Source organism: Penaeus monodon, chromosome 2, assembly GCF_015228065.2.
Source record: "Penaeus monodon isolate SGIC_2016 chromosome 2, NSTDA_Pmon_1, whole genome shotgun sequence".
In the NCBI taxonomy this organism is placed as follows: domain Eukaryota; kingdom Metazoa; phylum Arthropoda; class Malacostraca; order Decapoda; family Penaeidae; genus Penaeus; species Penaeus monodon.
In genome coordinates, this window is record NC_051387.1 from 11,492,538 (window position 1) to 11,505,851 (window position 13,314).

Below are 13,314 nucleotides of genomic sequence, written 5' to 3' on the forward strand. Positions count from 1 at the left end.
GAGGAAGCTCAATATTGCTTCAGAAAAATACAAAAAATAATGTTCAAGAAATTGCAGATAGCCCGATCTGAACCTTCAAGACCAGAGGAGACTCTAACATGCTTCTACCTTCTACTTACCTCAACTCACTTCTCTTCAGCCAGCAAGATTCGATGTCATCACAAAAGCAACAAATAAAGCTGCAGAGATGATATCTCATTCTTCATACATGAGATGCATGCTGCAATTAAATCTAACAAAGATACAGCTCCAGAGATAGAGAGAATCTCATACTCCATGATTAGCCATCTAGGTTCTCAAGCCACACAGATATTACTTCTTCTCTTCAATAAATCACTTGAAGCTGGCCGCCTTCCTAAAGCTTGGAAAGATTTAGACATTCAACCTATACCAAAGTTATTCTGCCGTACATCACTCCTTTCTTGCTTCAATATAACCATGGAAAGGGCCATTTTAAGAAGATTAAGATTCATGATAAACCACTCACATAAACACTTCTTTGCCTTCTGCAAAGGATTTGGCACCGGCGAAAATCTTGCCACAATACACAGCCTTTCGGATGGCAAGGATTTCATTATTGTATTTCTTGATCTCGAAAAGGCCTTTGAGCTTGCAAACAAGGAAGCCATCATCAGCACACTTGCCTCGAGAGGAATATCTGGAAAATTACTTCAATGGTGTAATGACTACCTCCTGGAAAGGAAAGCTTGTGTCAGGTTTCAAGGCCACATATCTGGTTTTATGGACTTAAGATGCCACCTCAGGGTGGCATCTTAAGTCCATTCTAGTTTAACATAGTTATAACAGAATTACTCTTTATCCAGATCCTGCCAAACTCCCACATAATTGCATATGCTGATGACATACAGCTGATTACCACAGACAACTCATCAACACCCAACATACCCTCGATCTATTATCCTCTAGATGCAAGGAACTCGGCCTGAAGATTAATACTGACAAAATGAAAGCAATGCAATTAATGTGCAGTATTCCCAACCAACACCTCTGCATTCATACCCAAAGGATTGAATGGTGCACACAATACAAATGTTTGGGTATTATTTTCAATAGTCGATGCAATTCCCACGATCAATTACGCCATGTTTTAAGACAGAGACAAAAGACAAAGTCTAGAATTGATGTGTTATGAAAACTCTCAGGCACAGACGTAGGCACAGGTTTCCAAGTTCTCCGTACTTTTTACATCCATGAAATCCGCCCGATCATTGATTACAGTGCCATGTCCTTGAATATCCTTACTCCAGCCCAAGTCTCATCTCTCGAGACTATACAAAATAAGTGCATCAGAGTTGTCCTCGGTGCTCCACAATTGGACTCGTATTAAAAATCTTAGGCAAGAAACCAAAATCGTTTCCCTAAAAAACAGAATCAAGCTCATGGTTGCTAATTATGCCGGCAAGTGTATCTCCAAAATAAATCCATCTCAAATAGACTCCACACTACGCAACATAGTCTTCTTCCCACAGGACTTTCCTCTTTACAATCTGCCATGGCACGAAAAAGTCTTTAATATCTTGGATGAACTCAATCTCTTGCAAGTCATAAATGATAGAGGAGTTGACAAACAACACCATGCATACTCCTCACCAAAACCCTTCCTGTTGCCTCTTTCATCACAAACAGTCTCACACGATTAAAAACTCAGTCCTCTCCCACAGACATCAGGAATCTTGAATGCCGTATAAACACCCTTGAAGAAACACGTGATCTTGCGGTTATATACACAGATGGATCCATAGACCAGCACACCAAAAGAGCTGACTCTGCTTTGGTATATAATGATCTTATTTTCAACAGTAAAATAAGTGATGGATCTTCTCTACAAGCAGAATTGTATGCCATCAAAGCAGCTTTATCTCACGCCCTCCTTCTTGAGGAAAAACGGATATATATATATATATTAACCGACTCTCTCTCGGCTATACATGTTCTGACAATGTGTATTAGACAATGTGTCTCTAATTACCGTTGTCCACTGCAAGATCAATCAGCTTATGGACCAGAGGAAACAAATAACCTTCATGTGGATCGCAAGCCACGTTGGGTTACAAGGTAATGAGACAGCAGATAAAGCTACTAAGGATAGCCTACATTAAAGCCACCTCAAACTCATCAAACCCAGTCTCAACAGAATTAAAACACAGGCGCGGGATACTGTTCAAGAACAACAACAAGTCTTGATTCATGCAGGTTCAATATCAGCAAAGTGGTACAGTCCCGCCACTGATTACTGTCAAATTACTATCACAAAATCAATGTCACTACGAGAAGCTGTTCTCATCCATTGACTTACACTTAGCTACAGGTGCAACACTTCCGAGTCCCAAAGGCTTGTACACATTGTTATGATATTGTGGAAGAATCTCTCCTACTTTACATCCTTGACTGCCCTGTATTAAACAGAATAATGCCTCAATATTTTCTAGATCTTCCACGGACTCCTGTAGAAGAAAGGATGCGTTCAGCTGTTCTTTGTGCAAAAATAATGCTAGATTCTGAAGATGCCTTCAAGACAATCTCGCTTTTTCCTCCGCCTAGATGAGTATAGCTGTTATTCTGCTCCTTTTTTATATGTTTCATATTGTGTGACTAGTATATGTACTTCCGTATGTACTTCCTCCTTATTTGCATGGCGAATGTGTATCATGCAAAAACTTTCAGAAGTCTATTAGATTAGAAATACCATGTTATAGTTGCATAAGATCTAAAATAACCACAAACTTGAATACTGACCTTTTCGTGATTTTCATAATAACTATCAGTTGATCTATTTTCTTTATATACATTTGTTTTAGCATAGCGTTCATATAAAATCATATAAATGCTCTCACAAGCATTATATTAATATACCAATATGTAGTATTGCATTAAGTGAATTCTCAACATATTTGTATACTAACATTTGTATATGAACTTGTTACGAAAACCAAGCGAAACTCGGTATATTTAAAATGAAAAAAGAAAAGAAATGAAATATATATATATATATATATATATATATATATATATATATATAATATATATATATATATATATATATATATATATATATATATATATATATAAAACTAAAAGTTGCAAAAAGTTCTCTAATGGTGAAGGATGTACGTTAGGTTAAAATATATACTGCAAGAAGGAATCAATATAAAAACGGCCTACTACCATGTATTATGGATGAAAAGAGCTCTGAGTGTAAAGAAATATCTTTCGCATTATTTTTCTCCTGAGCCCTTGTATTAAGTACAGCAGATATAAATGGCTATGCACAATGTGAAGAAGTACATTATGCTATAAAATATTTGTAAGATTTTTCGAAACTATGTTATTGACTACTGTAGACACTTTACTGCATATCGCACACAATACAGTAATTTCTGAAGTCACCCATATTACTGCACGACCTTGTTTATTTATCTTTTCTTTCAGAAACACACATGATTTTCATTTAAAAATTGACCTTGTGGTATATGGTAGGACATGATTGCTATAAAACTCACGAGAGATAAACATTTAGTCAAAAAAGCGACGTCACCGCTGTTTCTCGCTTACAAAATTTCCGGGTCTCCTTGGGAACAGCGTTGCGTCTCCTCCGCCCGGCGATTAGCGTTGATTGCCCCCTCGACCATCACTACATGCCTGTAAACCACCTTCCTAAAGACAAGGTTCGCCTGTGTTGTACTATTGCACATCCGCGCTGCCACCTCTCGCTTTGGGGATTGTTGTTAGTCATCTGGAAATATGTATATATTTTTCTCAAAATTAACGTTTGATACAAATTATGTGTCACTAAATCGAGGTCATTCTATATTTGGTTCAAGCAGATTAGGATGTCTATCTTATTCAAAATATGGATGTTAAGTGTAACTGAATAAATATCTTCCTCTCTCTATAAATATACGTATAATATATATATATATATATATATATATATATATATATATATATATATATATATATATATGAATGTGTGTGTATGTGTGTGTGTGTGTGTGTGTGTGTGTGTGTGTGTGTGTGTGTGTGTGTGTGTGTGTGTGGTGTAGTGTGTGTGTGGTCTTTATTTGTGTGTTGTTGTGTGATGTTAGTTTAGCTATGTGTAATATGTCATAACATAGTTTCAATTTAAATATTATCATATAATAGTAGTATATACTAACAATATAAAATTTTATTTGTGATCTTTAATTTGATGTGTATAGTTTATGTTATATAATGTTTGTTGTTTTGTTGTTTTGTGTTGTTGTTGTGTGTTGTGCTGTGTGCGTACCAACATGTCAATCATCTTATTTACATTTATATCTATATTTACCTACTCTACTCATGTCAACTGCGATAGCTTTACGTCGTTTGTTGTAGTCTAATTCGCTGTGCTTGCTGTTTACTGTCTTCTTTTCTCTCTCCCATTCCTCCTATCTTCTCGTTTCTCCATTCTGCTCTCTCTCTCTCTTTTCTTTTCCTCTCTCTCTCTCTTCTCTCTCCTCTCTCTCTCTCTCCTCTCTCTTCCTCTCTCTCTCTCTCTCTCCTCTCTCTCTCTCTCTCTCTCTCTCTCTTCTCTCTCTCTCTCTCTCTCTCTCTCTCTCCCCACTCTCTCTCCCCTACCTCTCTTTCCTCTGTGTGTGTGTGTGTGTACGCACATTTGTATTTATATCCTACTTTACAGCCTTTTTAAAAATTTCATCTCCGACTCCCCGACACAGGTCCTTTGAGACCTTTTCTTCATTGCAAATATTTCGTCTTTGTCCGGAAGTTCGCGTATCTGTTTCCGGCTATTTTGGCAGCTGCTTTGTTGGGAAAAATCTTGATGTTTTCTTCAGTTGTTGAAAAGAAGAGCAACGTCTTCACGGTATTTTATGTACGGGAAGGATTTCCTTTTTCTTCAGATCTAGATATTCCGAGGAATCTTGTTATCATGTCGGACATGAACCAATGCATGTCTCTATAGGGACAGGTAGATGGATACTGATATAGACAGATAAAATGACTGCGTTAGAGATTGATAGATAGATGGATGGATGGATGGACAATAGAGAAAGGGTTAAAGAGAGAAGAAGCGAGAGAGAGAGAGAGAGAGAGAGAAGAGAGAGAGAGAGAGAGAGAGAGAGAGAGAGAGAGAGAGAGACCGACAGACAGACAGAGAAGAGTCTTCAGAGAAAGACAAGTATGTGCAAAAAGGAAAAGACTGAAGATCCAGCTTTCGCGCGTCTGTGACTCTGTTCGTCATCTTAACTTCAGATCAGTCGACATTCCAAACATTTCCAGTACCGATAGTATTTCATAAGTGAGCAAAGGGACAAAGAAGGGAATCTGAGCAGGAGATAGATAGATAGAGAAAGAGAGAGAGAGAAGGAGAGGGAGAGGGAGAGGGAGGGAAAGAGAAAGAGAGAGAGAGAGAGAGAGAGAGAGAGAGAGAGAGAGAGAGAGAGAGAGAGAGAGAGAGAGAGAGAGAGAGAAGAGAGAGAGAGAGAGAGAGAGAGAGAGAGAGAGAGAGAGAGAGAGATCGGTAGAACGACAGACAGACAAACTGAAATGAAGGTATGTTAAAAATAATAGTAGTAGCACATATCACTAAACACAAACAGCGTTCTGAGCGGCACATTCAGCACCACCTATCATGATTGAATCAAACGCTTTTCAGTCAGTGTGGATTAAATTTTACAAAATATAATCAAATTAAACAGTCGAAAAGAAAACCAATAGGAATCGAAATTAATAAATATAAAACTATTGAGATAATCATTAATTGTGAATTATCTTGGATTTCAGATAAAAACAAACGATTGACAAAATAAAGTACAAACTTAACAAGAAGCTCGCGACTTCTAGAGCAAAGGCACAAAGAACAAAGTGTGGTGTGACAAAAACTAGGCGCTGTATTTGACCATTCTTGATCTGCCTCCTGAGCGCGTCGAGGGCAACTATCGCGTCCAACATATATATATATATATATATATATAATCCCCTTCGGTGGGCGGACGATCACGATAACTGCTTCTGTTTTAAGGTGGTTCGCTTCATCATGTCTTGGGGTTGCTTTTTAAAGTAATAAATAACATTTTCTTTTACTTGTTTTTATAAATGCACTACATGGCAGAAATAATGAATCAATAATACAAGGAAAAGGTGATGAATGTATAATAACTAGCGGTTATTAAATCCAAGCATACATGCTTATATACTCATACATACATACAAAATACATTCAGACATTTAAACAAACATCATATACATAGACAAGCATATATCTACATGTGTGTAAATACATACACATAAACCTGTGTGTAAGGTTGATATATATATTTTCCTGAATCCAGTGTGAAAACTCCGTCCAGGGCGACCCTTAACGAACCATGCGACCCGGAGGCCCATAAGGATAAGTCCCATATGCGAAGCTTAGCCTCTCCCAGACTATATGCCATGAGGGGAGCCCGCCTGTGTCGACTAATGCCGACTCGCTCACGTGTGTTAGCTGCTGCTGACTCGGCTGAACCGAGTCCTTACTCGCCGTGGTGCCCAGCCACAGCAGTAACCTCCAGGCGACAGTTGCATCTTCTAGCGCCTGGGCGGGGCGCGAACCGCATATGAGAAACCGACACGTTCCCCCTGTACTAGCCCGGAGGCTAGTACGAAGGCCCATTGTGACAAGGTCCTTTATAAGGCTGTGATTAGGGAAATTGGGGTGTTGAAGGAATACGGGAAAATTGAGATGTTATCGAAACAAGAGATAGTAGATTCTTTATTTGGTTTTAGTTATTCTTTCTAACTTTATTTCATTTTTTCTGTGTGGTCTCTCGCTAAGAAATTCATAGTTTCATAAAATTTCGCTTTATACGAGTCGTAAGAGAAGATATACACCATATACCGTTTTGGTGAAATCAAGTAACAGCAATGTAATTTCATTTTTCTGCTCTCTCTCTCTCTCTCTCTCTCTCTCTCTCTCTCTCTCTCTCTCTCTCTCTCTCTCTCTCTCTCTCTCTCCTCCCTCAACATTATTAAGGAGGCCATGCGTCAAGCTGGTGACAAGTACAGTTATATGAAAGGACGTACGATTAATATTATCCACTATTTTATATAAATATCATAAGTGAGACACCATAATAAAAACAATAACACATTCCCAATCAAAAGCTATATAAAAAAAATAACACATCTGCATCAGAAAGAAGAAGAAAAAAATCAATTTAATAATTACAAGAAAAGTGAGAGATATATTTCAATATATTGTCTACTTACATACTTTCCTTAAACCAGTAACTTCGAAAACTACCAGTAAGGCATGTCAGAATCTTAAAAATAACATTAGATAAATATAAGGTCACCGAGATTAATTTTCTTCCAGAAATTTTATTCTTCACCTTCAGCGTCTGGTCCGCAGTGGTGCTCAGGACGCCGTCGTTCCTGCTCTTGGAAAGGGAATTCTTCGTCGCCTTCTGCAGTACATCGTTGCGTTATTTCTTTGTGCGTTTGGGAAGGAAAAGCTGCGCGTTTATTCTTGCAGGCGTCTTTTTACACATACGACCACACTCGCACGCACGCACACACACCGCTCACAAGCACACACGCACGCACGCACGCACGCACACACACACACGCACACATACACACACAAGCACGCACGCGCGCGCACGCACACACACACACACACACACACACACACACACACACATACATACATACAAGCACATGCATACGCACATACATACACATACACAAACACACACGCGCACACACACACACACACACACACACACACACACACACACACACACACACACACACACATATATATATATAATATATATATATATATATATATATATATATATATATATACAACAATATCAACACATCACATACATACATACATACATACATCAACAACACACATTTAATAAACATATATATAATATATAATAATATATATATATATATATAATATATATATATAAATATATATATATATATATATATATATATATATATATATATATATATATATATATAAATATATATATATATAATATATAAATATACAATATTTGTATATATATATTTGTATATATATGTATATACGTATATAACTATATATATACATATATACAGTTAGAAAAAAAAGCCCCAAGTCAAGGAACGTTCAAGACTTCGTGATCTGCAGCTGTGGAAACACGACATTCTAATCTTCCATCTCGTTCTCTCCTTCAGGGGGATTGGCTTATCGGAGCGGCCTCCCGTTGCGGCATTCATCCGTGAAATGCTTCTTCTTCGTGTGCTGTGCTTCTTTTATCAAAGAATAAACACAATCAGCCATTCAATTTTGGTGATCCTGCCTCCCCTCTCTCTCTTTTCTTATCTAACTCGTCCTCTCTTTATTCATATATGCATGCCCACACAAATATCCTATATATACACACCCTTTCCAACACACGTACGTAAAGCTACAAAAAAGTGTTGAAACAGCAGAGTGAAGCCAGTCCTTTTCATGATTGAGGAGAGGGTCGCTGGAGGGGAGCGGATCGTAACTTTGGCGAAACACTGCCCAGCGGTCATCGAAAAATGCATGAAAATGTGCAATGTAAATACGGCACATCATGCATGATTTTTAGAGACGCATTAATGCCTACACCTAGCATCGATACACCAACGTAAACTGTAAAATGACATACTCTTTTCTTTATTGACGTTGCAACTTTTGTTGAAAATAATCATGTTGGTTACGATGAATACTGCCACTGCATATTAGGTAATTAAATCAATATGAATACTAATTTGATATAGCACGTTATTTAACGCTCGCCAAAATGAGATATAAATTTGCTTATGTAAGTTTAGCTCGCTTATTTTGCATTCATGTTTAGGCTTCATGCTTGCTAATAGGTATACAACCGTATTGCTGTGCATGTGAATGTCACTTTGTATATTATCTTATAAGGGGGATGTGTATGTGTTCTTATTTTGTTTATGTGTATGTAGGTTTGTATATTATAAGTAATGTATACTGCACGCACGCACGAAAGCACGCACGCACGCACGCACGCACGCACGCACGCACGCACGCACACACACACGTCCATATTTCTACCAAATTTCTAGAGACCTATGTCAATTTACCAATTTCCTTCTCTTTATGACATTTGGGTTTTAAGTTTTGATAATAACCGAATTTTCATGTATATCTCTCCATTACAAATTACAAAAATGATAGCGCATTAATCACCATAAACTTTTCATTTCAGCGCCATGAACCTTCATTACCACTGTTACTATTTAATTATTTCAATCTACGCCCATGCATCTATGTAATAGTCATTTCATTTACAAACCTCTCTTGTATGCAAGTATCTGTCGTTGTCTTACTCATAAGAATTCTCCATAAATGCCATTTCTTAACTACCTAGTCAGGTTCTTCGCGGCCTTTTCATCGCCACTAATGTTTTGTTTGTCCGAAACTTTGCGTATCTGTTTCAAGCTGATTTGGCAGGTGGTTTGTTTGAAAAGAAGGGAGATGTTCGCCTTATTTTACCAAAAGGAGGTGGTCTAAGAGGCTTTTATAGCTTTAAACAATTGGGGGAATACGAAAGATTTTATCTATTTTATTTTTTTTACTTGTTAACCCTATGGCGAAAGAAACCGCCAGCAAGTTTTATGGTGGTGACAGACAGTGTTATTTTCATTTTCATCACAGAGACGCAAACCGAGTCGATTCCCAATTGCGCCATCTTTCGATGTCGCAATGAATCCAGTCATTCAGGGGGGAAAATGAGGAAGAAGGAAACTCTAGAAAGACTCGCTGGAAAAGACATTTGTTCTATATTTTTAGTGAGCCAAGAGACAAGAAAAGAAAAAGAAAGTGAGCGTCCCTTTGGCTGCTGTTGGAAAGGTTAGCAGAGAAGGATGAAAGGAAGGCAGGGAAGAAGCGGAATGAGAAAGGCTATACAGTATTACCGACTAAGGTCATAGTTTGTTATAGAAGGATTCAAAACAGCATCGCATTCTTAAGTTATGCGAGTCACGATCACATCAACATGGAATGCACAAGACTGGATTAGTGTACAGAAACTCGGATGTTAAGATTAGCATATTGCTCCGCAGTGAACAATCAAAATTTTGCCTCTCTTTGAAGTTTTTAATTCTATAAACTCACTGGAAATGTGTTATTTAATGAATGAAAAAAACGACTATTCTTGAATATATCAGGAATCGAAGAATAAAACATTATTAACACAAACCTTGACTCTAGCATCGGGCAATATTCACTGACGGCAGAATCCTATTGTTATCACGTTGTGTTCAGCAATTTGATTTTCTCTTCCGTTTACACTGATTTCTTTTTCGGCTACTTCTAGAAGGTTCGTCTTGCTTCGTGGCTATTTGTTACTGGTATGTTGCACACACAGACACACACACACACACACACACACACACACACACACACACACACACACACACACACACATATATATATATATATATATATATATATATATATATATATATATATATATATATATATATATATATATAGTGGCGGTATTCAACTAATTCAATCTTATTTCGAATTTTAAGCAGCCAAATGTTTCCTAAAAAGAAAATGGTACAGCGATTAAAAATAAACGAGAGAGAGAGAGAGAGAGAGAGAGAGAGAGAGAGAGAGAGAGAGAGAGAGAGAGAGAGAGAGAGAGAGAGAGAGAGAGAGAGAGAGAAGAGAGAGAGAGAGAGAGAGAGAGAACAGATATAAATGAATATCAATAATAATTACGTTAGCATATATCATTAATTACAAACAGCATAGTATATATATAGACCCTGGTTGATTTGAACTGTATTCAGTCAGCGGGGATTTGTTGTTGAGCCTTGTAATCAAATCTTCTACACACAAAAATATGAATAATTAATGAAATAGTTCTGCCGTACAATGCAATATATATATATTTTTCTTATCTATTATATATATATTTTTTTGTGAATTAATTGTTAACAAATTGTCAATTAACAATACCATAAAAGTTATGATCATTCAACATTCAACAAGCTTGCTTTTTGTAAGATATGTAAGACTGAAAAATGATGAACAAAAGCCGTTCAGATCAAAGCAAGAGGCTCCTTTGACATCTGGAGATATAAAAACAAATAACACAGGTAATGGATAGCGTGAGGGGCGGATTCGAAGCCTCACGGTCTGTCTCCGGAGCGCGTCGAGAGCGTCCTCGAACAATCTTCTACGATGGGCGGACGGTCGAGCTGTCCGCTTTCTATTTCAACATGCTTAGTATCAAGTACATAGTTAACCTATAAGGTGACTATTTTCCTCCTCCATTTTGTTCTGTTTGGAGTGGAATGAAAGTGCCTATAAAAGAAAAGAAACAACGCACACACACACACACACACACACACATACACACACACACACACACACACACACACACACACACACACACACACACACACACACACACACACAAAGAGAGAGAGAGAGAGAGAGAGAGAGAGAGAGAGAGAGAGAGAGAGAGAGAGAGAGAGAGAGAGAGAAAGAGAGAGAGAGAGAGAGAGAGAGAGAGAGAGAGAGAGAGAGAGAGAGAGAGAGAGAGAGAGAGAGAGAGAGAGAAATGGACCGATATATCGGAAGATATGAAGGGTTGTTATGGCAGTCTAACTAGCTACCTTAAACAGCAATCAAACATCATAACATGTAAATTTTTTATATACATTTTTTTGCCGAAAAATAAGCTACAAGAATAATAAATATCCCGCGTGTTAGAAAATCGACTTCGGGAAAACAGTCGGCGGTCAGATAGATAGAGCAATTAAATTCGGTGGAATTGGACTCCACAGCTTCTGACCTTAGAGAGCCAAGGCCGATACGGGAAGAACATGTATTACGTGTATCAGACTGTGGCTCATGCGAGGCTCTTTACAAAGGCTCGACGGCTAAAATGCAGGCGTGGGAGGAGGGAGATTAGTTCGGGATTACGTGCGGAAAGAGAACTACTGATGATCTTGATTTAAGATATATTTTTTATTATTGCGCATGCTTTGTTGGATTTAGTTTCTTTCTCTCTCTCTCTCTCTCTCTCTCTCTCTCTCTCTCTCTCTCTTCTCTCTCTCTCTCTCTAATATATATATATATATATGTATATATATGTGTATATATATATATATATATTATATATATTATGTGTGTATACATATATAATATTATTAATATATATATATTATATAATATATTATGTATATATTATATAGCTTCTTCTGTTAATACCTAATTAAGTTTAATCAGATCTCTAGTGCGCATGCGCAATGGCAGCATCCAGTATTAATCTTTAAGCTCAAATCTTAATCCTGCAAATGTGCAGAACGAGCTAGTTAATCCCAGAAATAATGCACTGATACATAATAACGTCATCAACTCCATAGAAAACGTGAAAATCAGTTGCCATTAACCTAGTTCGGACATCTTCGTGTCAAAGGTGTTTGTGAAAATACATCAATATGTATTCTAATAAGCTGTGCAGATATAACCATAACAAGTGAAAAGAAAAACGAAAAAAAAAATCCCACACAGATTTCCAGACACAAAGAGGTAACATTATTTCCAGGTTGGGTAGATATTCATTTTTAATGGAATAAAATAGAAAGCATTTAATTACGTAACCCAATCGGACATATAGCAAGAAAACATGCCATGCCAACTGTAAGTTTATTGTATTTACGCAAAGATGGCTCTACAAGTGCTTAGTCATCAATGAGTCAGTTACTAGTCCTACCTATCTCACCTGTTTACCCTTTTCCTCGACTTTTGGAAAGGGTCTTTTGCATTATTTCATGATCTTAAGTGTTACCAAGATTTATTAACAAATTTAATAATCATAACACCATTAACAATAAGAATATCGATGTCAATTTATTAAAATGAAAAAATATACATATATTTTCCCGCCAATTAGAGGAATGGGGAAGTCAGGATCGGTCATTAAGGCCTACTAAGAGACTCTTGCTGCCTGAGCACACGTGGATCTGTATTTAACAAAATTCACACACAACACAATAATAAATAAATGAATAAAATATGAAATATACAAGGGGCAGAACATAAATCCGTGGTGGTTGGGTTAACTATTAACTTTCAAATTCAAAGTACAAACATTCTCATTCTTAAAACTATAGTGGAAATGTGTTATGATCCTCGCTGGCAACATCCTGAAAAAGATACCATACCTGTGCCCCTCGATCACACACCAGGAAGAGCTGTCAGAGAAAATCCGAATATGTTACAAATAATTCATGTTTGTCACCCTCAAT

General features: G+C 37.2%; 1 protein-coding gene across 1 annotated transcript; it reads left to right on the forward strand.

Annotated features, from left to right (window-relative positions):
* Positions 1 to 213: 213 nt before the first annotated feature.
* LOC119578022 lies at positions 214 to 947 on the forward strand. Its single transcript, XM_037925736.1, has 2 exons — positions 214 to 711; positions 825 to 947. Exons 1-2 carry the CDS (start codon positions 214 to 216, stop codon positions 945 to 947), a joined length of 621 nt encoding a protein of 206 aa, XP_037781664.1.
* The last annotated feature ends 12,367 nt before the right edge of the window (positions 948 to 13,314 follow it).

Coding starts and splice junctions, on each gene's coding strand:
- LOC119578022 (XM_037925736.1), top strand. CDS start 214: ATGCATGCTGCAATTAAATCTAACAAAGATACAGCTCCAGAGATAGAG. Junction 712..824: donor TCCTGGAAAGGAAAGCTTGT/GTCAGGTTTCAA, acceptor CTCTTTATCCAG/ATCCTGCCAAACTCCCACAT.